The following is a 27,501-nucleotide window of genomic DNA, read 5'->3' as shown; positions in this document are numbered from 1 at the left end:
ATCCATTATAACTGCATGAATAATAAAATTCCTGTCTTCTATTCTTAGCTCGTGAAGATTTAAATAAAGACTTAGCTGTCTTGGAATCCATGAAATCCTACTGTTGTAAGCAATTTGGACTATATTGAACCAATTTTTAATAGTTTTTCGCTGTATTTTCACAGTTGCTACTTGGGTTCAGTGACAAGAATCACTTTTTCAGTTATTAGTTAGGACAGATTTTGTTTTTAAAATTATCCAGATTTAAAACTGAACATAATCTGGTTTTATGGATTTGAAGTGACTATCATATGGATTTGCATCTCTTCAAGAGTCCCTGAAACTGAGCTTCCAACCCCATAATCAATCCATCACAATGTGTGCTTCCATCTTCATTGTTACCTCAGCCCATTTAATGCAGAAACGTTTATTCACATTGTTGTCAACTCCAGAATCCACTGTTCCAATGCTCTGTTGGGTGACCTTCCTCCCTCTATAAACATCAGCTCACGCACCGTTCTGCTGCCTCTTTCCTATAGTACGTCAGTTTTACCTTTCTCAGCTGACGTTAGTTATATGAGCCTTGTCTTAGTTTGTAGCATCTGTTCTGAGTCAGAAGTTTGTGGGCTCTAGTTCCATTCCAAATACTTGAGCACAAATCCAGACTGAAAGCACCAGTGCAATACTGAACAAATGCTGCATCTTTGCAAATGAGATGTGAAACTATGACTTTGTCTATTATCTCAGTTGAACATAGGATCTCATTGGCATTGTTTGAAAGATAGCAAAGAAATCAATCAATATTTATCTCAGACAAAATATACTACCTGATCATTAACATGTTGCTGCATATTGGAGATTAGCTGGAGTATTTCCCACAGTTGACTTCAAAAGTATGTAATTGGCTGTGAATCACTTTGGGATATCCTGAGGTCATGAAAACTGTGAATGTAGAGAAACTTGTGTTTTAATTAGTGAAGGCTTGTATCTCTATGAGGCTGTGTTAACTTAATATTATTCGAATTACACAGCTCTTTCTTGACACTTTTCCTGCTAGGTTGATGCTCTGTAACTAAAAACCTGAGAAAAATAGTTTTAAGAGCTGACATCCCAGTTGACTTCAGGCCGATCCACATCCAACAACCTGCTTTGAAAACTGCTTACATTTTGACAGCTTTGACAATTCCACCACAGCAGCTGAGACCTCTCGTAACATTCTGAAGGAAGGAAACGTTCTAAACACATATCATTTTAGACAAGAAGTCAATATTCTCTCTCTGCTAACATTAATTGATTCTTTAAAAAATTAATTCCAGGAGCCAGATCCAGATTTGCATCTATGCAATATACTAATCAGTTCTTCCTTCGGCCCTATCCTGCCTTGAGTAACAAGTATGATAGAAACCAGTCAGTTATATTATTGTAAGTATGTTGTTTACAAACATGGATGACAACAGTACCTCAGCCTACTTTTATTACTTCTCTGATACCAAATAGCTATCATTAACACCATAAGAGAACAGATAATACCTAATCAGTAATGACTCTGAATATTGCTTCCTAGGTTACTAGATATTTTGGCTGCAAGGAAAGATCCTTCTGGCTTGAAAGGAAAAGTGCTCATTGATGGTGCTCCACAGCCCTCTAACTTCAAGTGTATCTCTGGATATGTTGTACAGGTGGGAATCCTTTTGCTGCATTTTCTAAGACACATTTTTCAAAACTGAGATACGTTGGAGAATTCTGCACAACATACTGATTTTCTGATGTTCCCCACGTGTGCAGCCTTGATGCTTGTCGTTTGGCACAAATTAAGAAATCGGAGATTTGACTATAAGTAACCCCAGCTTCTGGCTGCCTGCAGGACAAGGTCATTGAAGACCCCAGTTAGTCACTCCTGCAACCCTTTCTGATGGCCAAGTGATCCAGAAGATAGACCAGTACTATTTTGCTCTTGCCAGCTGTTGGAAGCCAACAATGTTGGCTGTGTTGTGTTACCTCACTCAGGGAGTTTTCATTATTGTGGTAAAATGCACTTTTACATGCGTGTTACTTGAGCCATTAAAAAAAAGGTAGACGTTCTAAGTTCCATTCCATCACATGGATGACTGGGAATCTTCCACTCTTCTGTATGTTGGAAGGGTTTACATGTTGATACTCAACATGCTTGGTCATGTTATGACACACTTCTCTTGGCCATCAAGTCCTCGGGTAGGATTCAAACTTCTGGCTCTGAGCAAGATATATTCTGTATTGTACCACTAAACCACCTAAACACAATTCACCAAATTGGTTGGTGATTGGCATATCTAGGGTTATTTAAAGGGCTGTTTATATTGTGCACAAATGCATTGCCTATTAAATAGAATAAAGTTTCCTTCATTATAATTGAACAGGCTATGGGGATACAGGGAAGACCTCTACTGGTTTAAGGGATGTGTAACTTGGCCAGAATTTTAACTCCTAATCAGCTATCCTGAATTTCTGTATATGGTATGGAGAGGATGTGAACAGGCTGGGTTGTGAGGCCTTCCTTTTCTTATTCAGTGCACGTTGATCATTCTGTCTTGGTCAGTAAGAAGCCTCTTCTGATTCTTATCCCCTTCTCTCAAGATTCAACAAATCAAAATAGCGGGAATGTCGCACTGTGATGTTCAGTCTATGGTATATATTTTAGTACACCTTTGAAAACACAAGCTTATTTCAGATAATACAGTGTGTAGCACTCCGACTTCTGAGTCAGTAGATTGCGTGTGTTCCCCTGCTACTCAGACATACTTGTGTATTTGGAACTGATGCTCCCAGTGCAGTACTGATGGATGCTGAATAGCAACAAAGGTTTGAACTATTAAGCTATAGATCCTGGTTGATCTGTGACCTAATTCCATAGACCTTCGTTTATCCCTGCATCTTGTAATACTATGATTAACAAGATTATCCATCTCTGATTTACAAATGACTTATTGTCCCCACATTGATGGTGGGGAAGAAGAGAAGTTCCAAATTGCTATAATCCTTTATGTGATATGTATTTCCTGATTTTATGCTTGATGCCTGGCTTTAGGCTATGTCCCTCACTCTTAATTTTCCAAACCAGAGGAGATAGTTTATCTGTATCCATCCTACTTGTTTACCTTGCTATCTTGATAACTAAGAGCAAATCATCCCTTAACCTGCTCAGTTCCAAGGCATTCCCCTTGTATAAACTTTCTCTTGTGATAACTTTTGGTGTTCATGTATTATTCTGCTAAATGGCACTGAACACCCTCTGTGGACGATATAAACTTTTTAAGGTGTGGTTCCCAAAACTGAACACTGTCATATAACTTCTCCTATGGCATCCTCTAAATATGGAGCACAAGCTTCCATTCCCCTTTTGATTATTTCAATAACATTTTAATGATCAGTGTACATTAACCCTTTTTTCAATCGACCTCCACTGTTTCTAGTTTTTGACTATTTAGCATTTTCTCTGATCTATCTTTCTATGATTCAAAGTGTGCAGTCTGACGTACTATCTTTCAATTTAGACATTAAGCTAAAGTGCCCATCTACCTCCTCAGGTGGGCATGAAAAATTCCATGGCAGTATTGAAAAAACAGCAAGAGTATTCATGCTGCTGTTTAATTTATTATTCCTCAAACAACATCACTTAAAACATATTATCTGGTCATTATCATTTGTTTTGTGGGATTTCACTGTACACAAAATTTGAACAGCTTATGAAGTGATTTGTGCTACCCTGAGGTTGTGAAAGATGTTATCAAAATGCAAATTATTTTTCTTTATTTCTTCTTTCTCAGAACTATGGAACAACAGGAGGCCATTTGGCCCAATGACTGCTTTGATGTCTATTTGAAACTTCAGTTTCTTATTTCCTTGATCTAGTAATGATTTCTTGGCTATGATTGGTCAGTTTACTGTGTGTTTTTTTATCTTTTTGTTTTACAGGATGACGTGGTAATGGGAACACTGACAGTGAGGGAGAATCTCCAGTTTTCCGCTGCATTGCGTTTACCAAAGAATATCCGCAACAAGGAAAAGAATAATAGGATTGTCCAAGTTATTAAAGAGCTTGGACTGAGCAAAGTGGCAGACTCCAAGGTACCTGAACATTTTTATCCAATACTTTGTTAGAAACTGAAATACCTTGTCCTAACGTTCCTGCGAAAGTCTTACTGATAAACCTTAAAGGTACACTTTGATAGGCAGTTTTTGACAGTAAAATGCATTAATTTCAAGTCTGCAATTCCATAGCACCAGCTGGAACTCAATAGCTGATGAGCTTGGCTAAATGTTAAACGAACAGAACACTAGAAAGCCTCTTTTATGGATATGTCTCACCTTCATACCTGCATTTTTGTGGTTATCTAATGATGGGATATGGTCCAGCCAGCTACAGCATCAAGAATACCTTTCTGCAAACCCCCCTCCCCCCAACATACCACCATCTAAAGGGTCCACCATTGTTAGTTTAGGAACTCAGTCCTTTATCATGTATAGGCTGGAGCGCTGGGTCCTCAGTACACCCAGCATCAAACCTTTCTTCACAGTGACCAGGAGCCTATTACTACTTCAGGTAAAAGTCTGACATGTTGTAGATAATTTGTTTCCATCTTTCTAATGGAACAAGCATTAGGCCAATGGGTTAAATAGCCTTCCACTGTGTTCTGCATTTTTACGATAATTGGACATGATGTAGCATCGTGGAGACACTTGCCCTACAAGTGTCTCCACGATGTCTCCTAGATTGATGACATTGTGAAGGCAGCTGATCACCACCTTCTCCAGGGCATTTAGAGAGTGGCAATAAATGCTGGAAAAACTCAGCAGGTCAGCTGGCATGTGTGGAGAGACACAGAGTCAATGACCTTTCAATCTGTTGTCTTGTTAGCCATATCCTGTGAATGAATATTAAAGTTATTTAAAGAAAATCATCACACTGAATTTCTCTATTCTAACTTCTTGGTTTGAATTTTGCTTTGATTCGATGTAGATTTATCGTGCAGTGTATATAAAAAATACAATGAAGTGTTTTTTAATGTGTTACATGCAAGGTGTTGCCACACTCTGGTGCCACCTTGAAATACTAAATATAATAAAAGATTTTACTACAATAGAGTTCATCTTTCACTCCTCATCTTGTTCTTCCTTTGCTGCCCCTCCAGTTGATGCTTGATATCAGCTGGAGTCTCTGTAATGGTCTCTGGGGTCTCAGTTACAGGCCTCTGCCACCACCACACCCACAAGCGCTATGTGCGAGTTAGAGCCATGGACCTGAGGATGTGGGGTTCCGTACCTCCTGTTCCCCATCCCAATGCACCTCCAGTTGCTGTCCACCAATCAAGTGGATTACTTCATATATATCCATGTCTACTGCATCCTCCATGCATACGTCTGCTCAACTTATCTAAATTGTTGTTAGGCCTCTTTACATCCTTCTTCCACTCCCACCTACTTTTGTGTCATGAGCAAATTTGAAAGTATTCCCTACCTAAATTGTCAATTTATGTTCTCATACCTGGGGCCCAAGCTTTAATCCTTATGGTTCCCACTTATCACTGTTTCCTATCTGCTAATTCTCAGTCCATTGCAAGCATGTTACTACCAATTGGATGTGCTTTGATTTTGCACAATAACCTCTAGTGTGAGATGTATTAAAAGCTTTCTGAAAATCCGATACACTTCATTGCTCGTTCTCCCTCATCTATTCTAATTATGACTTTAAAAAAACTCCAATAGGCTTGGCTTGTCAAACATATTTTATGTTGACTTGCAAAATTGTTGGCATTATCTAAGTGTCCTGTTATCACTTTATGACAGATGCCAATTTTGGGCTCTTGTGGCTTGGCGTAACGTACTTATCTCAGAGCTAGGAGTGCTGGGTTCAAGTACCACCTGCTCCAGGGATGTTATCATAAAATCTCTAAACAAGTTGATCACTCCAGTCCAGAAGAAAGAAACAATCTGTCCTTTTTGATTTTTAAGCTGTTTAAGACTTCACTGCAGCTGAGAACTCACCCTTTAACTTCAGCAAGATGAAAAACTGCAGGGTCTGTATGAGCCCTGACCCTGCCAACTCATTCTTTTGTCTCAGCAAAAGCCACTCAGGGATAGTTCAAACGCTGTTTAGTCACTGCCTGTCTGAAGCAGACATTCAAGTACCATTGCGACCAGTCCCTTTGTAAGAGAAACAGCACAGATCACATCTCTCTTAAAAACACAGTACCATCACATCCCTACTACTGATGTTAGGCACCCAGTTTGTTATTTCCAATTTTCTCCCTCATTCCTTTGTTTTGTTAAAAACAGTGATGTTACAGTTGCATCTCCTCAAACATCTGGGACTCTTCCACAATTCTGAGAAATTTGGAAGATGACAACCAACGCATCCATTCTTTCACAGCCAGATACCATGGGATGTAGATTAATTATCTGGTCGTGGGAATTTATTAGCTTTCAGTCCCTATGATTAGCCTTATATTCCAGAATCGTTAGTTGAATTTAAATTCTACCAGCGCCTATGGTGGGATTTGAACATGTGTCCCCAGAGCTTTAGCTTTACTCTCCGCCCTGTGGCATTACCACTACCCCAATACCACCACCAACTGCTGCCATCGATGCCACTCTTTGGATTAGTTATATTTTTGCTTGACAGAGATATACTCATTGTCAGGAGGAGAGGGGGAAAGGGCTTTATGGTAAATGTTTCCTTTATGTTTAAAACAGGTTGGAACTCCGTTTATTCGGGGAGTGTCTGGTGGAGAAAGAAAGAGGACAAATATTGGAATGGAGCTGATCATTGACCCATCTGTGTTGTTCTTGGATGAACCGACTACTGGTTTGGATGCTAGCACAGCACTTGCTGTCCTGATGCTGCTACAAAGGTGTCTTTATGCAACCAGATCACTTTTAACAAATCAATGCTGTCAACTCTGAAAGTCAGAAAGAAAAGTAATGTGGACGATACACTTAGCAAATCAGGCAGTATTTGTAGAGGGGGAAACAGAAATTCATGTTTCATGTTTAACCTTTCGTTGGAATTGGAATACTGATACAATCAAAGAATCCGTACAGCGTGGAAACATGCTCTTCGGTCCATCGAGTCCAAACCGACTCTCTGAAGATTAACCCACCCAGACCCATTCCTCTACCCAATATTTACCCCTGACTAATGCACCTAACCTACACACCCCTGAACATTTATGGGAAATTTAGCATGGCCCAATTTACCTAACCTGCACATCTTTGAATAGGTTTTAGGCAGGTACAGATACAGGGAAAGGGAACAAAGAGGGAGAAAGAGTATAGGGAAGGTCTATGATTGAAAGGCAAGAGAAGAGATTAAATGACAGAAGGAGTGATGGTGGTAGACAAAAATAGTTGGTAACGGGACAAGAAATAAAAAAAGGGAGGTGTAAATGGGAACAAAGGAATCATCACCAATAGCTAATATCTGAAATAATGTTGGAAATAATGGGAGCAGTGATTCTGACCTGAAGTTTTTGAAATTAATGTTGTCTACAAAGCGTAGTACTTTTCTAATGAGGAGTTTTAGTATCACTGTGCAAAACTCCATGGTTTTGTGAAGTCTGGAAAATGAGGGTAAACGTTATCGGGTTTCTGGGAAGTCTCTAGCAATTTCCACGGAATCTGTCACAAGATAATGTAATTAAATATGGGAATTAATTATAAGAACTGTGGTAAGGATCTTAGAGGGTTTCTACAAAATATGTTTCAGGATTTAGAAGGCCGGAAACATGATGCAGTTCAGTAACTTAAGCTTGTTCACCATTCCGTTAGAGCCTAAAGGATCTAAACCTCAACCCCACTTACCAGATTCTGCTCCTCAACCACATAGTTACTTTATTTTTTAAATGGGGAGCTTTAAAACTTTTTCTGTCAGTGACACTGGGCAGAATTTAATGCTGTCACTGAGGAGGGTTTTGAAATGGGGGACATTTAATTGGTTTAGAGAGTGTGACACAGAGCCCCTGCTGCCTCTGTGCTGTTTATCATTGAGGTGCATAGACTTGTGGATAGTCCTCCTGCAATCATACCAATTGAGGTCATTCTTTGGACAACTACTGTCTATATAAGGATCTTATCACATTAAAAGTACTATTCACCCAGTGATGGGTGTGGGACTTGCCATGCAGAAAACCGAACGTGGCTCAGTGGTTAGCACTGCTATCTCACAGCGCCAGGGACCCAGTGTATGTGTGGAATTTGCACATTTTCCTCGTGTCAGCGTGGGTTTCCTCTGGGTGCTCTGCTTTCTTCCCATAATCCAAAAGATGTGTAGGTTAGGTGCATTAGTCAGTGGGAAATGTAGAGTAATAGGGTAGGGGAATAGGTCTGAGTGGGTTACTCTTCAGAGATTGGGGCCACTCCAATCCCCTTGTTTCTTGTCCACACCACATCCTCAGCTATATTCCCTCCTTCCAATTCCACATCCCATAGCCCCAATCAGTCACCTCTGGTTTGGGTCTCTCTCTGATCTCTGGTGTGCGGTGGGTGAGTTTCCAACAGGTACCATTTCTTCCCTGATCACACTGACAGCAATAAGGAATCACAAATGAGCTGACAACTCCCAGGGTAGAGATCTCTGCCCCTAGGCTCCTTGATCACAAGGAAGGCTCACTGCTGGCAATTTAAATGCTCAAGAGGAGGGCACGAGGCCTCACTGGGTGAACCCTAGTTACCTGGATAAATTATGCCCATTGTGTGGGTTATCTAGATTACCTATGGTAGTGTTACAATCAGAAATTATTTGCAAAGAGTGAGACTCGTATTCAAAGTGTCTATAGATGCACTGGCCTTTTTATGGCATTTACTGAATCCTGTTTCATTGTCAGTTTTGAGCAGCTTGCTGGGCATAATTGAGTGAAGAGACTTCCTTCTAGTAATTATGAATGTGCGTCATGGGAATAGATTGTCAAACCCTTGCCAAAAGATGCACTAACAACTTGCACTTAAATATACCATATTCATGCAATAGGCACGCAAGTTGTAAGAGCAGGAAAGGGACATTTAGCGTTTCAAGCTCACTCCATCATTTAATGAGATTATGGCTGATCTTCTAATTCAACAATATTTTCCGGCAATATCCCAATATCCCTTTGATATTTTTAACATGTAGAAGTCTATCAATCGTGTCTTGACCACACTCAATGACTGTGCTTCCACAGACCTCTGTGGTACAGCATTCTAAAGATTCTCCGCCCACTGAGTGAAAAAAACTCCCCTTTGTCTCGGATGGAGATAGGTTACCCTTTGTTCTAATCCTATGTCCCTCGGTTCAAGCTTGACACCCCCTGGCCACACAAGCCAGCAGATGATGTGTTAACTAAACATTACCAGACTCCTTGTAGGATTGTCAAACAAAATATGTCAATAAACCATGTAAGAAGGTCGGCATGGTGGCTCAGCCGTTAGCACTGCTGCCTCACAGCTCCAGGGACCCAGATTGGCCATGCTAAATTGCCCATGATGTCCGTGATGTGTAGGTTAGGTGCATTAGTCAGGGGAAATGTAGAGTATTAGGGTAGGAGAATGGGTCTGGGTGGGTTACTCTTCAGAGGGTCAGTGTGGACTTGTTGGGCTGAAGGGCCTGTTTCCACACAGTAGGGATTCTAATTCTAATTCAAGATATTAGGACAGGTGGCCAAGTGTTTGGTCAAAGAGCGAGGTTTTAAGGAAAGTTTTCCAGAAGAAAAGGGAGGTGAGGGATTTAGAGATGGAATTCTGGAATGTAATTCCTGAATGACTGACTGAAAGCACACCTGCCAGTGGTATGATGAAGGGGAAATCAGGGATGCACGAGATGCCAGAACTGGAGGAATACAAGAGTTCTCAGATGGTTGTTCTGGAGGAGGTCATAGATATGATGAGATGAAGTCATGAAAGGATTAGAATACATGGATAAGGATTAAATTTGAGGCATTAACTGGATGAGATATTAGTGTAAGTTAGTGAGCACAGAGGTGATGAGAGAGCAATGCTTAGTCCCAAGACAATGATGTTTATATTTAAATTATCTGTACCCTGTATTTTAAAAGTATGTTTGAAAGGTAAAGGTCAAGTTATGAGTCTAATGCCTTACATGGTGAAGAGATGGCTTGACTGCTCAATAAAGACCCAATATAAGTTAAGACAACTGCAGTGCTGAAATAATAGTTAGAAAAACAAATATTACCCTCTTACTCATCCCGAGTAGAGTGTAAATTTATTTTCTTCTGTATCGTTACCTCTATTACTGACTTTCTTTGCAATCACCAGTACAATCCAGAAATCAGTCGTTGTTAATGCCATTGTTTTTGGAATGTTACCATCATTATCTAAGCTGATAAGCTTTGAGTTTTAGCTTGGTTACTCTCAAAACCAGCTTAGCACTTGGGTCAAGGATTCCCATCTTCAATGTTTATATGATTTTGACTGAAAATGCTTGAATAGAGGTTAAATATTGATTGAATATTAATTATTCAAAGTAGATATGGCCTTTCTCAAAATTTGTACGTAGTTCACCTTCCACATTGTGTCACCCTTTTGTGCTTCTTACATCTGCTTCCCTCAACTGCTGGAAAGTCTATATGCTGTAGAATTGTATAGAATTTACAACACAGGAAGAGGTCATTGATCCAGTAAGTTCATGCCAGATTTTATAATACACATGAGCCTCCACACACCCAACCCTTTTTATCATACCCTATCGGCATTGCTTTCTCTTCCTTTTTCTCATGTTTATCTCGATTTTCCTATACTATGCTGGTCTATACAATTCTCTTCAATCACTTCCTGTTGTGGAATGTTCTATATTCTCACCACTATCTGCATAAAGACTTTTCCCTTGCATTTCCTTTTGCTATTTTTGTGTTTGAATATTTTTCATTTCTTTCTTATCAAAGAATCACAGAATAAATCTCTACAAGTGCCTTCTGCACAATGGAGGTAGAGAACAGGAAGGAATATTTGTTGAAGTGATTTTATTTTGGTAGGAAGAACATGGAGACAATATGTAAAGCAGACCATTCTAAATGAGATATAGGAGCAGTGGGTCCTGGGTGACCAGTCCATAAGATATTGGAAGGGGTCACGCTTGAGAGGATAATTAATAAAGCGTAGAGTATTCAAGATTTAATTTATAAGGGCGTAAAGTACACTGTAGGGAGTGAATATAGTGTATTTGGATTTTCAGGACACTTTTGATTCGGTCCCTTAGAAGAGGTTAGTGGGCAAAGTTTAAAGCTCATTGGATAGGAGGTAATGTTTTGGTACATTAGGTCAGGAATAGTTGACAGACAGGAAATAGGATTGGAACAAATGGATCTGTTTCCAAGTAGCATGCAATGACCAGTGGGGTAACACAGTGATCAGTGTTTGGGCCCCAGTTATTCATGATGGGTATAAATAACCTGGATGAGCAAACCAAATGCAACATTTCCAAGTTTGCTGATGACACAAAACTGGATGGGATTGTGAATTGTGACGAGGATGTAAAGAGGCTTCAAGGTGAACAAAGAACAGTTCAGTACAGGAACAGACCCTTTTGCCTCTATATGGTCTGAATCCCCCCCCATTCGCTGCCTATTCATGTATCTGTCAAGATGCCTCTTAAATATTGCTATTATATCTGCCTCCACCACCTTCTCTAGTAGCACATTCCAGGCACTTGCCACCCTCTGTGTAAAACAAAACAACTTGCCTCTCACATCTCCTTTAAACTTATTCCCTTTTGCCGTAAACTTATGTCTTCCAGTGGGAATCGGTTTAGCTCAGTTGACTGGATCGTTGGCATACAGAGCAGAGTGATGCCAACAGTGTGGGTTCAATTCCCATCACCAGTTTGAGGTTACCATGAAGGACTCTCCTTCTCACCTCTTCCCTCACTTGAAGTCTGGTGGCCCTCAGGTTAAATCACCACCAGTCGCTTTTCTCTCTAATGAGACAGCAGCCCCTCTGATCTGGTAAGACTATTGCGACATAACAACAAATGTCCTCCAGTAACTGACATTTCTACTGTAGGAAGAAGACTCCAACTATTCATTCTGCCTCTCACCATTTTATAAACTTCTATCAGATTGCCCTCATTCTTTCACATCAAGTGAAGACAAACAAATTTGTCTAACCTCTTTTCATAGCGAATACCTTTCAAACCAGGAACAACCCTGGTAAACCATTTCTGTATTCTGTCCAAAGCCTTCACATTCTTCTGGTATTGACGCCCATAACTGTGCGCAATATTTGATATGTGGCCAAACTAAAGTTGTTTACAGCTGCAGCATGATTTGCCGATGTTTATTCTCTATGTCCCAACCGATGAAGGCAACCACGCCTCTTGACCACCTTATCCACTTGTGTCGTTGCTTTCAGGGAACTGTGGACACTTATGTCAACGCTACTAAGAGTTCTGCCATTTATTGTATATTTCCCTTCTGCACTAGATCTTCCATAATGCTTCAATTCACATTTATCTGGAATAAACTCCATCTGCCATTTCTCTGCCCATGTCTCCAGCCTATCAACATCCTGCTGTATCTTGTGGCAATTCTCCTCACTATCCACATCTCTTCCAGTCTTTGTGTTGTTAGCAAACTTAATAATCAGGCCACTTACTTTTTCCTCCAGATCATATATATATATTATATATATATAATATAATGGTCAAAGATCTCCATTCAGAAAAACACCCTTCAACTGCTCCTCTGTCTTCTATCACTAAGCCAGTTCTGTTTCCATCTTACCAGCTCACTGCGGATCCTGTGTGACTTCACTCTTTGTATCAGCCTGCCATGAGGGACCTTGTCAAAGACATTGCTAAAGTCCAAATAGACAACATCTACCACCCTTCCCTCATCAATCATCTTTGTCATTTCCTCAAAAACTCAATCAATTTTAAGATATGACCTTCCCTCCACAGTTATGCTGCCTTTTGCTAATAAGTATATTTTTTCCCAAATGTGAGGACAATCCCTAAGAATTTGATCCAGTGACTTTCCTACCACTGACATAAAGCTCACCTGCCTATAATTTTCCAGGTTATCTCGGTTGCCCTTCTTAAACAAAGGAACTATGGTAAGGTAGATAAGTTGAGTGAGGGGCTAACACATGACAATGCAGTAGAATATGACTACATGTGAAGTTATACACTGGTGTGAAAAATGGTATAATATAAATGGTGACATATTGGGAAGTGTAAATGTACAGAGGGAGCTGGGTGTCCATGTACACCAGTCGATGAAAGTAGACAGGCAGGTACAGCCAGCAATTAGGAAGGTAAATGGTATATTGGTCTTCATTGCAAGAAGGTTTGAGTTCAGGAATGGAGATGTGTTATTGCAATTATACCAGACCTTGGTGCGACCACAGCTGGAGTATTGCTTGCTGTAGGTTCCCTGACCTAAGAAAGGATATACTTGCCTTTGCAGGAGAGTTACAGAGGTTCACTAGGCTGACACTGGGGAGGACAGGATTGTCCTATGAAGAGAAATTGGTTTGACTGGGTCTACATTCACTAGCATTTAAAAAGTATAAGAAAGGATCTGATTGAAACATGTAAAATTATAACAGTGCTGGGCAGACCAGGCACGGGGGATGTTTTCCCTGACAGGGGAGTCTCAAACAAGGAACTATCATCTTAGGATTAGGGGGTAGACCATTTAGGACTTAGATGAGGAAAAAAAAACTTTCAAAGGATAGTGACACCTGTGGAATTCTCAATCACAGAAAGCTGTGGAGGCCAAATCACTGAATGTATTCAAGAAAGGGAGAGAAAATGTTTTAGATGTTAAAAGTACGAAGGGGATGGGGAGAAAGTGGGAATATAGGTTTGAGATGGAGAATCAGCCGCAATCATACTGAGTAGCAGAGCAGACTCAAAGGATCAAAAGGCCTCCTCCTGCTCCTGGTTTCTATCCTTTGTGTAGAGAATTGTGTCTATGTCCATAACTATACTGTCGCTTATGAACACTACATTCCTGTTTATTCTTTCAGATTGAAAAGCTTCCTATGCCATAATGTAATGGTCAGTTCACTCATCCACCTTGCAGTCCCTGCTTTTGACCATACAAGCTGCAGGAACCTGGAACTTCCTTGATCCTCTCATCCGCCTCACTCACAGTCAAACCTCCCAGCCACTGACCACATTAGAAGACCTTATCCTAAGCAGTGTAACTACTTGCAGGAATGAAGTGACTTTCCCTTTCCCTGATACAACTTTTGGAATCCCTGCACTTCTCCAGTCCTGGTATCCAGAACATCCTTAATTTTAAATGGCTTTATTGTTGACAACCCTGTTTTCAGCTGCCTTGATCGTCAGTTTTGAACTTCCCTCATTAAAACTCTCTGCCTCTACCTTCCTCTTGTTCTTTAAGACATACCTTAAAATCAAACTTTTGGTCTTCTGTTCCAATAGCTCCTTCTACTTCGATGTCAAATTTCATTTGATAATATTCCCTTACTACCTTAAAAGCACTGCATCAATAGAAAGTTATCGTTTGATGTGCAAAAGTGAACAAGTTACTAATTGAAGAGGCTGCTCTCATGAGCAAAGTTTACCTGAGTTTTGTTGTGGATAACTTGAATGCAACTTTGGCATAATGTTTAAATTTGGCATTTCTTTTGTAGAATGTCGAGGAAAGGCAAAACGATTATTTTCTCAATCCACCAGCCCCGATATTCTATTTTTAAGCTGTTTGGCAGCCTGACACTTCTGGCTAATGGTAGATTGGTTTACCATGGTCCATCTGCGGAGGCACTGGATTATTTCACAGGGATTGGTAAGTGTTTAGAAGTGAGTCATCGAATGATTGCTGAGAATCTAATTTGTGAAGAGCAGGGAGACTTACGTCAGCGCTGTACAGATCTTTGGTTAGGCCACTGCTGGAGTACTGTGTGCAGTTCTGGTCACCATAGTACAGGAAGGATTTGATTACTCTGGAGTGGGTGGAGAGGAGATTCACCAGGATGTTGTGTGGGATGGAGCATTTCAGCGATGAAGAGAGGCTGGATAAGCCTGGATTGTTTTCTTCCGAGCAGAGAAAAGTGAAGGGGGCACCTAATAGATGTGTATAAGATTATGATGTGCATGGACAGGGTGAACAAAAAGCAGATATTCCCCTCAGTTGAAGGAGGCACAATTTTAAAATGAAAAGCAGAAGGCTCAGAGGTGAATTGAGGAATGCTTTTTCACCCAAAGGTGATTAGGATATGGAATGCACTGCCTGAGATGGTGGTTGAGACAGAAAACCTCACACCCTTTTAAACAGTACTTGGATGAGCATTTGAAATCTCACAACATTCAAGGCTATGGGCCAAGTGCTGGAAAGTGGGACCAATAGAGGTTTAGTGGAGCTTTGGTGCTACGTACTCAAAGGACTAAAGGCCCCTTCTGTACTGTATGACTCTATGAAAAGGCAGTGGCTGTTAAGGAACTGGGAGATTGATTAACTTGGGGGAGGTGATGGCTGGAGTGGTACTATTGCTAAATTTTTAATCCAAAATTCCACATAATGTTCTCAAGGCCTGGGTTTGAATCCCATTATTGTGGAATTTGAATTCGGTAAAAATTCAGAATTAGGAGTCTCATACTATCCGTGAAACTGTTGCTAATTGTCAAAAAAAACCATCTGGTTCACTATTGTGCTTTAGGGAAGGAAACTGTCATCCTGGTCTGGCCTACGTGTGACTCCAGACCCACAGCAATGTGAGTGAGTCTTAGCTGCCCTCTGGACAATTAGGCACAGGCAATAAATACTGGCCTTTTTAAGGTTTTTGCGAAGATTTGTAGTTCGGGTTGTGGATGCGGTTGTTGGTTTGCTTACCGAGCTGGGTTGTTATTGCAGACGTTTTGTCACCTTGCTGAAGTTGTTCTACTCTGCTTGATATTTCTATGATCCGGTCTGTTAAGGCGGGTGGTGTCATTTCCGGTTTTGCTCTGCAGTGGTTTGTATATAGGGTCTATTTCTACATGCATGTTGATGGCAATCCAGGTTGAAAACCAGGCCTCTAGGAATAAGGGAGAATGGGTGGTGCCATTTTGCTGCTAGTTAGTGTTCGTGTGTACGTATTGCTAGTTTTCTTCCGGTCTATCCGACCCATTCTCCCTTATCTCAATGCGTGCAGGCAAGGAGGGCCATCCATTTGACTGGGACAACGTAGCTGTCCTGGGACTGGCTAACCAGAGACATGCACAGGAATTCCTAGAGGCCTGGTTTTCAACCTGGATTGCCATCAACAAGCATGTAAAAATAGACCCCATATACAGACCACTGCAGAGCAAAACTGGAAATGACACCACCCGCCTTAACAGACCGGATCATAGAAATATTAAACAGAGAAAAACAACAACGCTTCATGGAGGTTGCACTGATGATGTTATGTTGCATGGTTACGAAACATTTGCGTGACAACCCAACAGCTCAGCGAGCAAACCAACAACTGCAAATACTGGCCTGTCCAGTGACGTCCACGCCCTGAGAATGAATAGAAAATCCAGAAAATCTCCTCCTACTTCAGACCTGTGATAAAGTTTACAACTGACATTTTTTTGGAAGATGTCAAGGATTTTTGTCTTGGAATTCACCTCACTGATGGGGAAAATGGAAAAGCAAAATAATTTTCATCAATCGTAATATTACGCTATAGTATGGAGATACTATCCTGAATAAATATCTATCAAATGAAAGGCACTTTTCACTGAAGCCATGATTTAATCTCAAAATGATGAAAGAGGGACACTAACTGACCAGCAGAGATGTTACCAATATTTTTTTTACATCTGAAACTCATTGTGCTGAAGTAGATATATAAGAAGGAGAAGGTGAGGACTGCAGATCAGAATCAAGAGTGTGGTGCTGGAAAAGCACAGCAGGTCAGGCAGCATCCAAGGAGCAGGAAAATAGATGTTTCAAGCATAATCCCTTCATCAGGAATCCTCCATCCCAGAGGATATGTATAAACCAGTGAGAGAAATTAAGGACAGAAAATATTTTGATAATGTTAGTGCCATTCACTATGTCTGAAAATACTTTTGAAGCATAGTCACTGTTGTGGAACTGCAGCAGCACAGCAAGCTCCCAAAAACAGGATTGTGTTAATAAGCAGATATTCTGTTTTTATGATCTTGCATGAGGGATTAATATTGGCCAGGATACTGGGAAAACTCACCAACTGTTCTGTGGAAATGTTTTACCTCCATCCCAGCGGCCATACACGATCTCAGTTTTACTGCCATCCCACAGGATATACAGGATAATTCATAATGATTCATGTTAGAAACGAAAATTGCTTCTCAATAATCGCTCTAGACAAATTCAGGAAAACAAAGTTTTATTAACAAGTCAAGTCTGCAGAGTCGGGCACCCTTAAAGAAAAGGCACGCTGAGGCTTACAAAGTCTCCCATTATATACAGCACAAGTCCCTCCTCTCCTTGGCTCCAACAAGCCATGAGGTTCACATTCTTAAAAACATCATTATTTTTATCACAAAGTCTGCAACAAATGTCTTCAGAGTCTCTAAAGTTGTTGTTTTTCTCACCCTGTAGTCTTATCAGTCAAAGACTTATTCTTCTCTGTCTGTGCTAGCAGTCTTATCAGTCAAGGACTTATCCTTCCCTGCTGTGTGAATGGCTTCATCAATCAAGAGCCTGCTTGTTTTTACTATCGCTCACAAATTGTCAGCATTCTGCACAATTTAAACTATTCTACTTTTGAGTATATAAAATGGTTGTTAGAAAAGAAACAAAAGTTTTGTCTTTTATTATAGATCAGTCTGTGGTCCAGGCACATCTTAAAGTTTAAACCGAAATTACCTCTCACAATTCATTTATAATAATAATTCATTTGAATGTTTGCTGGCAATGCAGTACTTTGCTCAGTACCATACTGGAGTGATGGCATAAGTTTTTGTCCCCGTGTCCTGGAATGGGACTTGAGGATCTTCAACTTGCCGACTCGGGCAAGCGTTCTACCAGCTGAGCGACAGGTGACTATTTAGCTGTAGTGTTATCAAGTCATTATTGTAAAAATATAACAGCCCAAAAAGAATTGGAGAGAGAAATTTAATTAGCACCCTTTTATCATGAGACTCCTAATTCTGAATTTTTACTGAATTGAAATTCCACAATGGTTGGATTCGAACCCAGGCCCCCAGAACATTACCTGGAATTTTGGATTAAAAGTTTAGCAATAATACCAGTTTGATCGTTGCCTCCCCAGCAAATCAATCTTCCAGTTCCAGAGCCACTGTCTTTTCATAGAATCATACAGTACGGAAGGGTACGTAGTATGTAGTACCAAAGCTACATTAAATCTCTTTTGGTCCCACTTTCTAGTGTTTGGCCAGTAGCCTTGAATGCTATGACATTTCAAGTGCTCATCCAAGTACTACTTGAAGATTGTGAGATTTCCTTTCTCAACCACCCCATCCCAGGCAGTGCATTCCAGACCCTAACCACCCTCAGTGAAAAACTATTACGTAAATCTCCTCTAAACCTCCTGCTTTCCATTTTAGAATTATCCTTGCAGCCTTGTTATCGGTGGAATAGGATGCTCCTTTCAATGTTAATTTCTATCCAGAATCTTAGTTCTCTGGAGACTCATGCATTTGACCATCACAAAACTCATTGAAAGCGAGCCGTCTTCTCAAGAAGTGCTGAGATTCACCTGACAAAGGAGCAGCACTTCAAAAGCTTGTGATTTTAAATAAGCCTGTTAGACTGTAACCTGTGACTTCTGACTAGATTGAATAATTAAAGGAAAGCAGTTTTCAAAAGCTGAAGGGTCAATATGGGAATAGGTTGTTTACTTGTGGTGGTTAATAAATGAAAAGAATATCATGCATGATTTCATAATTGAAAAAACATTCAGTTGGGTGTATGACCATATTAAAAACAAGGGAACAGATTATCCTACCTGCTCCAGAGGTGTGTAATAACATCTTTGAACAGGTTGATTTGAAAAGTAATTGACAAAGGTAATTGCTACCTTGAATGACAAAATGCTGGGCTGCATATCAGTCAGCATTATAATTTTGTGTTGCAGTTAAGGTACTGAATACCATAGTTACTGTTCATGGTCTGCAACCAGCAGAAACTTTGTTGCAGCATTAATATCCTCGTGTGAGGACAGGGTGTGCTGTTCCTACTTGGTGAAAGTGAATGAAATTTTTTATTTCACTATCATTCTCATCACCGAGTCTTGCATTAGCAACTTTACTGGGAAATTGCTGCTGTTGTGGAAAAAGAAGACCATTCCAATTAAATAGAATAAGAAATTATAAGGTCCCTATTGGTGCAGTGATAGTATCCCTCCCTCTGGGCAAGAATGCCTGGATTCAAGTGCCACCTACGTTACAACCTGAACAATTGGTTGATTAAAGTCTCTAAAAGAGACAACAAGAACATGGATATATAATTGATTGAATCGCAGTAAAAAGTAAGGGAATAATTGAAGGTGGTTGACAGAAGAGCTTGGTGATGTGAGGAAAATGCTTTCTTTTTACTGAATGCACTGGTGAAGGATATAAAACGGAGGGGTAATGGGGAGAAAAAGCAAGCAAGCGAGTGAAATCATCTGGATTGGTCTTTGAAAGAGAGAGCGTAGACATGATTAACTGAATGGTCTGTGTCTGGGCTGTATTGGTAAAAACAATGACTGCTGATGCTGGAAACCAGAGTCTAGATTAGAGTGATGCTGGAAAAGCACAGCAGTTCAGGCAGCATCCGAGGTGCAGTAAAATCGACGTTTCGGGCAAAAGCCCTTCATCAGGAATACGGTATTCCTGATGAAGGACTTTTGCCCGAAAAGTCGATTTTACTGCTCCTTGGATGCCGCCTGAACTGCTGTGCTTTTCCAGCACCACTCTAATCTGGACTCTGTGCTGTGTTGTTCTAAGGTCAGGAGTATTCTGTGGATTGTGCATTGCCATAAATTGCTGGATAATTTGGTTCCAAAACCTATTAGGAGCTGGACAATCCAAAATAACAATGACATTGGAATGAAATTAAACAGTTAAGTTGTTAATTATTAATTTTTTGGGGGTTAAAATTCACTCTTGTTTTTTTGACTTGACAGGATACATGTGTGAGCCATTTAATAACCCTGCTGACTTTTTCCTCGACATTATCAATGGGGACTCGACTGCAGTAAGCACACACAAAGCTTTAGACATTTATCCAGGTATGATCCTTTCAGTGGGGTTGTAATATACGTTGGCTGACCATTCATAATTCTTTTGTAGTATTTCTACCCCCACCAATGATTTACAATAAAAGGTTTTCTTTAAAATGTGTTTTTTATCTATTAAAGACTTACAAAATGTTTCCCCAGCAATGTCTTGTAATACAGTGATACTGCCCCTACCTCTGCCCTAGAAGAGATTTGAACAGATTGAATGAAAGTCTCCATATATGTCTTGTTCCTGTACTTTTTCATAATAGCTTCACTCTAATAGCTATTTACTTGGTGGGAAAACAAAACCTGACAGATAAGGGCAGAAGCAGGTGTCTAGCCCATTGAGTCTGCTCCAACATTCATCTGATGATCCTCAACTCCACGTTTCTGTATTTTTCCTATAACCGCTGATTCTCTTACTGATTAAAAATCTGTCTATCTCAGCCTTGAGAATATACTTAATAACCAAGCCTCAACAGTCCTCTGCATTTCTATAGACTCGCTATTCTCTCAGAGAGAGAACTCCTACTCATTTCTGTCTTAAATGTGTTACCTCTTATTCTGAGATGATGCCTTCTGGTCCTAGACTCTCCCACAAGGGGAAACAACCTTTCCACTTCTACCCTATTAAGTTCCCTAGGAATTGTTTATGTTTTAATAAGATCACCTCTCATTCTTCTATATCCCAATGAGTACAGGCTCACTTGATTCAACCTGAGGGCTGACCTTACAGAGGTTTATAAAATTGTGAGGGGCATGAATAGGGTGAATAGCCAAGGTCTTTATCCCAGAATGGGGAAGTCCAAAGCTAGAGGGCGTAGGTTTAAGGTGAGAGGGGCAAGAATTAGACTCTGCTTCTGTGCTGTACGACTCTGTGACTAAGATTCGGTTAACACAAACTGTGTGGTTTGATTGGAGATTCCCAACTATTCTAATTGTATCATTTCAACCTACTATGGTTGGGTTCCAGTACTACCTTTAACTGCTGACAAATATTCACTTATGCTGAGCAACACCTCAATTTCAATAAAAGCAAAATACTGCAGATACTGGAAATCTTAAAAACAGAAAATGACAGTGAAACTGGCAGCATCTGTGGAGAAAGAAATAGAGTTAATGTCTTGAGTCTGATATGGCTCTTCGTCAGAACCAAAATTGTGTTTTTCTGCTGTGGACAGAGGGGAGGAGAAATAGGAACAGATGGTGAGGATACATAGAGCAAAGGGAATCCTAATGATAGGAAAGGAGGGATTGAGGTATAAAATAGATCCAAATGAAAAAAATGGGTTTGCTTTGCTAATGATGGGGACAAGATAGAATGGTGAGCTTGGGGGAGGGGTAATTGTAATCAAATTAGAGGACAGTGATCATGCTTTGAAGTTGGTGAACTCAATGTTGAGACCTAGAAACTTAAATGCCTAAATGGAAAATGAGCTTCTGTTCCTCTAACTTATGTTGAGCTTAGTTGGAACACTGTAGCAGGTCAAGGATAGAAGTGTTAGGGCAGGAGTATGATTGAAATGACAAGCATCTGTATGGTCAGGTCATTCTAAAGGACAGAGCAGAGGTGTTCCCTAAAGTATCATCTGTCATATGGCTTAGTATTGATTTTTTTCTGATTGTCCCAGGACACTTCAGGAGTGACATTTTATTACTTGAAAGGTGCTACATAAATGCACGTTGTTAAAGGTTAAGAGAGACTGAAAAAAGCAATTCTGATATCTCATGCAGGTTTAACCTGGTGTCCTTTCAAAAGAATAGCAACCAACTTGGACAATCTTGGTCCATTGTATAGACTATAAATATATTTTATAATGATATCCAGTCACTTTGTGACTTTAATCTATAAGCTGCTTCTATAAATCACATTAAATGTCAATGGTGAACAATGAAATGGACCGAACAGGAGCATTGACTGCCTCTGGATAAAGACCTTTCATTAATAATGAATAGCTATAGCCCCTTTCATTCAGGATGACTTTCCTGTGAAAGAAGGGATAGGACAATCCTTTTGTCAAAGCTGCTTTTTTGATAGACCCCGTATCTCCAGACTTCCTTACACATTTTTAACATTTGTAGGGTCAGTTCCATTGGTTGTAGCAGCATTTATATTAATCTATCATTTCCTAATTATATTTCTAAAAGTTAGTTAGTCTTGCTTTTGTTCATTTAACTGTGATTTTCTTTTGTTTAGATAGGAGCGGCTCAGTGGTTAGCACTGTGGCCTCTCAGTGCCAGAAATCCAGGTTCGAATCCAGCCTCGGGTGACTTGTCTGTGTGGAGTTTGCACATTCTCCCCATGTCTGCATCGGTTTCCCCCAGGTGTGCCAGTTTCCTCCCACAATCCAAGGATGTGGAGGTCAGGTGAACTGGCCATGCTAAATTGCCCCTAGTGTTCAGGGATGTGTGGGCTAGGTGCATTAGTCAGGCAGAAATAGAGTCATAGAGATGCACAGCACGGAAGTAGACCTTCGGTCCAACTCGTCCATGCCGACCAGATATCCTAACCTAATCTAGTCCCATTTGCCAGCATTTGGCCCATATCCCTCTTAAACCCTTCCTATTCGTGTACCCATCCAGATGCGTTTTAAATGTTACGTTATACCAGCTTCCACCACTTCCTCTGGCAGCTCATTCCATAAATGCACCACACTCTGCATGAAAAAGTTGCCTCTTAGGTCACTTTTAAATCTTTCCCCTCTCACCCTAAACCTATGCTCTCCAGTTCAGGATTTCCCCGTCCGAGGGAAAAGACCTTGTCTATTTACCCTATCCATGCCCCTCATGATTTTATCATCCCTCAGCCTCTGATGCTCCGGGAAAACAGCCTATTCAGTCTCTCCCTTTAGCTCAAACCCTCCAATCAAGGTAAGATCCTTGTAGATCTTTTCTGAACCCTTTCAAGTTTCACAACATGTTTTTGATAGGAGGGAAAACCAGAATTGTAGACAATATTCCAAAAGTGGCCTAACCAACATCCTGTACAGCCTCAACATGACCTCACAACTCCTATACTCCATGCTTTGTCGAATAAAGGAAAGCATACCAAACGTCATCTTCACTATCCTATCCACCTGTGACTCCACTTTCAAGGAACTGTGAACCTGTACCTCAAGGTCTCTTTATTCAGCAACACTCCCCAGGACCTTACCGTTAAGTGTATAAGTCCTCCTCTGATTTGCCTTTCCAAAATGCAGCACCTCACATTTGTCTAAATTAAACTCCAATGTAGAATAATAGTGCAGGAGAATGTGTCTGAGTGGGTTACTCTTCGGGAGGGTCAGTGTGAACTTATTGGGCCAAAAGGCCTGTTTTCACACTGTGTGGGGATTCTGTGAAAAGTCATTAGAATGTGAACAATAATGTTGCGGTGAGAGAATCAAGGTGTTTAGAACCTCGATGAATAAGGCTGTGTATCTCCTTAAATTAGCAGATGGAAGGATTAGGAAAGTATGGTACAAAGACTGAGAAGAGACGGTAAATCAGATCAGACATGTTTACAGTCTCCCATCCTTCAGAGTGGGCTATCAGTCTGCTTTTGGGTCAAATTAAGCTCTTGTGTAGGCAGTTATTTGGGACTGGGAGATTTGCCCTACCCCAATTAACAGTTTGATAGCCATTAACTCAGCTCGGGATTTCCTGCCATTTGGCAGCAAGTCTGCCACTGATGTTTAAAGCTGGCACAAGCTCAATGCATCTGCATGAAACTCCAGCCTTAGGGTGGGTGAACTCTGTGTCACGTCGGGTGTGGAAAGAGAATTACATTGAAAAGAAAGATTAACTTAGAGGATAAAAGGAGACTGACAGAAAAGTAAAAATAATTATGGAGTTTTAATTTTAAAAATTAAAATCTGATTTTAAAAAGTGACACTTGTTGAAGTTAATTTTCAGTCACAGAAATGTTATTTAGCAGTAATTTACACTTATCACATCGTTAATACTCAGCAGTGTGACAAGATACACTGCAGAAAGTTCCTTAGACAACACCTTTCAAACCCATGACCACTTCAGTCTAGAAGGACAACAGCAGAAGATATGGGAACGCCACCACTTGCAAGTTCTCCTCCAAACCACTCACTATCCTGACTTGGAAATATATCACCGTTCCTTCATCTACGCTGGGTCACAATCCTGGAATGTCCTCCTCAGGGGCATTGTGGGTCTACCTACAGCACATGGACTGCAGCGGAGCAAGAAGGCAGCTCATCTCCACCTTAGGGATAGACAATAAATGCTGATCCCGCCAGCAATGCCCACTGTCTGAGTGAATTTTACAATATGCTAGATTGAAATGGGCGAGACCTAACTTTCTATGCCAAGTTTAATATTAATTTTTCATGCAATTGCAGCAACTTCACACCCTTCAATGATAAATCAGAAAATTATGTGGTTATTCAACAAAGTAAACAGTATTTAAGGTTTTTAGATTTTAAATGTTATATGTTCAATTGTGTAGTTTATTGAAATGTTTATTATTCCTTTCATCGTAGAAATGGCTGATGATTCTTCTGCTTTAAAGAAAGAGACCACCATTGCAGAGAACCTAGCAAATGAATACTTGAAATCGAGACACCACAGTGAAATGATATTTGAATTAAACAAGCTATCTCAAGGAAATGCTGTAGAATCTGAACCTGTTACTAGGAGGATCACATATGCAACATCATTCTTTCACCAACTGAAATGGGTTGCTAAACGATCCTTCAAAAACCTGCTGAGGAATCCCCAGGCCTCTGTTGCTCAGGTAACGCTGAACCTTTCCACTGTTAATAATGATGAAACTCAAGGTAAATGGATTACTTTCATTTAATGCTTTTTTTGACAACGTGCAAATCTTACAAAAACATAGAAAAGGAGATTCATGTACACAATGCTTATCAATATCTTTGACAGAAAATCCCAAATGCCTTCCTGTGATTTGTTTGGAACTATGATCACTTCATATTATAGACAAATGTGGACTCGAACGGCTGTACAATCAATCAAGTGAAAGACTTGATTCATTCTTTACATTTTACAATTTAGGGAGAAACATTGGCCAAAAAATTAGAGAATGCACTGATTTTCTTTTGAGCAGTTCTTTGAGATCTTTTAGCTTCTGCTCAGAGATGTAGGTGACTCCTTTTCAAGAATTTGAATTGTGCTATCTTAGGTTGTGAGCTCTGTAGTAGGGGTATGGGTTAAGGGTCGTAGAGTTAAGGGGGTATGAATGCTACACTCTAAGCCAAATTTACACTCAGGCCAAGATGGTCACTGAACAAATGAAAATATGAAGGGAATGGGCAAAAGTAGAATTAAAAGAATTGGAAGGAAGATGTTAAAACGTGTGGAGGTGAAGGTGTAGGTTGAAAAGAAAAGTTAAATGTTAGGAGTCACCAGACTGTGTTCTTCCTACAGATTTCTTTCATTTCATAAAAAATCTTTATATACACACAGTCATGAAAGTAATTCAGTTTTGTACAGTCTTTGCACACGGAGAAACAAACATTGGAGTTTGACTTTCCCGATAGTTCCAACAAGCCAAAAGGCACTTCTTAGTCATGCAAGATACTGTTTACATATGTTTGATGTGCCTGATACTGTCGGACCTATTGAGTTTCTCTTACAATTTCTGTTTTTGTTTAAAATGCTATGTATATGACAAATCTGCTAGAATTATTTGAGGAAGTAATGAGCAGGTTAGACCAAGGAGAGCCAATGAATGTTATCTACCTGGACGTCAAGAAGGCCTTTGAAGGAGGCCACTGAGTAAGATAAGGGCCCATGGTTTTAGAGGCAAGGCGCTAGCATGGATAGAAGTTTGGCTGTCTGGCAGAAGATGGAGAGTGGGGATAAAAGGGTCTTTCTCAGGATGGCAGCCAGTGACAAGTGGTGTTCCTCAAAGGTCAGTATTGGGGCCACAACTTTTCATTTTATACATTAGTGATCTCGATGAAGAAACTGAGGGCATTCTGGCGAGGTTTGCAGATGGCACAAAGATAGGTGGAGGCACAGGTAGTATTGAGAAGGTGGGGAGGCTGCAGAAGAATTTGGACAGGTTCGGAGAGTGGGCAAAGAAATGGCAGATGGATACAATGTAGGAAAATGTGAGGTCATGCACTTTGATAGTAAGATTAGAAGCTTGGACTATTCTCTAAATGGGGAGAAAATTCAGAATTCTGAAGTGCAAAGAGACTTGGGAGTTCCAGTGCAGGATTCTCTCAAGGTAAACTTGCTGGTCGAGTCAGTAGTAAGGAAGGAAAACACAGTGTTGGTATTTATTTTGAGAGGACTTGAATATAAAGCAGACATGTACTTCTGAGGCTCTGAAAGGCTCTGGTCAGAACACATTTGGTGTATTGTGCCCAGTTTTGGGCCCCATACCTCAGGATGGATGTACTGGCCCTGGATCGTGTTCAGAGGAGGTTCATGATGTTAGCGCGGATGAAATGATATCAGTCCGAGCCCAGAGTGCGGTTCAACAATCGATAACGTTTATTGCTACAGTAACGCCGGCGGAGACCAACCGAGGTCCGAATCTCGGCTGCTGTCCTGTTCCCGCGCGCTGCTACATATTATATACTTTTAGTTGTCAGGATGTGTGGAATTTGAGGATGAATAGGATGATAGTTCCCCATCATCACTGGAGTCGGTGCAAATAGGCTGTTTCCTGCCGTCCCAGGAGAGTGGCAGGGCACGCACAATAGGGTGCTAATTGGTTTATGTAAAACGGGTCCGAGTATTATCTGCTTGTCTCTCTCTGGGAGGGCAGGGGCAAGCACCCCCCTTTGTTCCCTTGGGGTGTTGGTGTGTATTGGTCTGTCCGTTCCTGTCTGGTGGATGCCTGTCCTTTGTGTCAGGGTGGCTCCGTATCGATGGGTATGGGTGTGTTTCAGTCAGTCTCTTAATGTGATTAGGAGATGGGTTTCCATATTAATTAATTCCGGAGTTTTGGTCTATGAGTAATGGGTATTGTTGGTCTAGTGTGGATTTTATCTGTCCTCTGGCTCCTATCTCCCGGTCACGTGGGCGGACCGGCAGCTGCTGAGTTTTTGTGGGTTTAAAGCTGCGACTGCTGTTTAAAACACAAAATGAATTCTTATAGTTTCCTGATGTAGGCATAGTCCCGTGGCAAAAGCAGGGCGGCTCTGATGCCCGCTTGCACCTGTGTTCTGTATTCTGTGTTCTATGTTCTGTGTTCTGTGTTCTGCGTTCTATGTTCTGTGTTCTATGTTCTATGTTCTGTGTTCTGTGTTCTGTGTCCTGTGTTCTGTGTTCTATGTCCTGTGTTCTGCATTCTGTGTTCTATGTTCTGTGTTCTGTGTTCTGTATTCTGTGTTCTGTATTCTGTGTTCTGTGTCCTATGTTCTG

The 27,501-nt window shown here is 40.6% G+C and overlaps 1 protein-coding gene across 1 annotated transcript in view; it reads left to right on the top strand.

The window, feature by feature from the left end:
* abcg2a (ATP-binding cassette, sub-family G (WHITE), member 2a) overlaps positions 1 to 27,501 on the top strand; it is an 81,231-nt gene that overhangs the window by 24,564 nt on the left and 29,166 nt on the right. Inside the window, exons 4-9 of the mRNA XM_043674466.1 lie at positions 1,544 to 1,658; positions 3,931 to 4,083; positions 6,709 to 6,866; positions 14,605 to 14,756; positions 20,053 to 20,157; positions 24,642 to 24,895. Coding sequence (XP_043530401.1) covers positions 1,544 to 1,658; positions 3,931 to 4,083; positions 6,709 to 6,866; positions 14,605 to 14,756; positions 20,053 to 20,157; positions 24,642 to 24,895 — 937 coding nt within the window. The remainder of the gene's footprint in view (positions 1 to 1,543; positions 1,659 to 3,930; positions 4,084 to 6,708; positions 6,867 to 14,604; positions 14,757 to 20,052; positions 20,158 to 24,641; positions 24,896 to 27,501) is intronic.

Source organism: Chiloscyllium plagiosum, chromosome 32 (genome assembly GCF_004010195.1).
Source record: "Chiloscyllium plagiosum isolate BGI_BamShark_2017 chromosome 32, ASM401019v2, whole genome shotgun sequence".
NCBI lineage: Eukaryota > Metazoa > Chordata > Chondrichthyes > Orectolobiformes > Hemiscylliidae > Chiloscyllium > Chiloscyllium plagiosum.
This window is presented reverse-complemented; position numbering and strand designations above follow the sequence as displayed.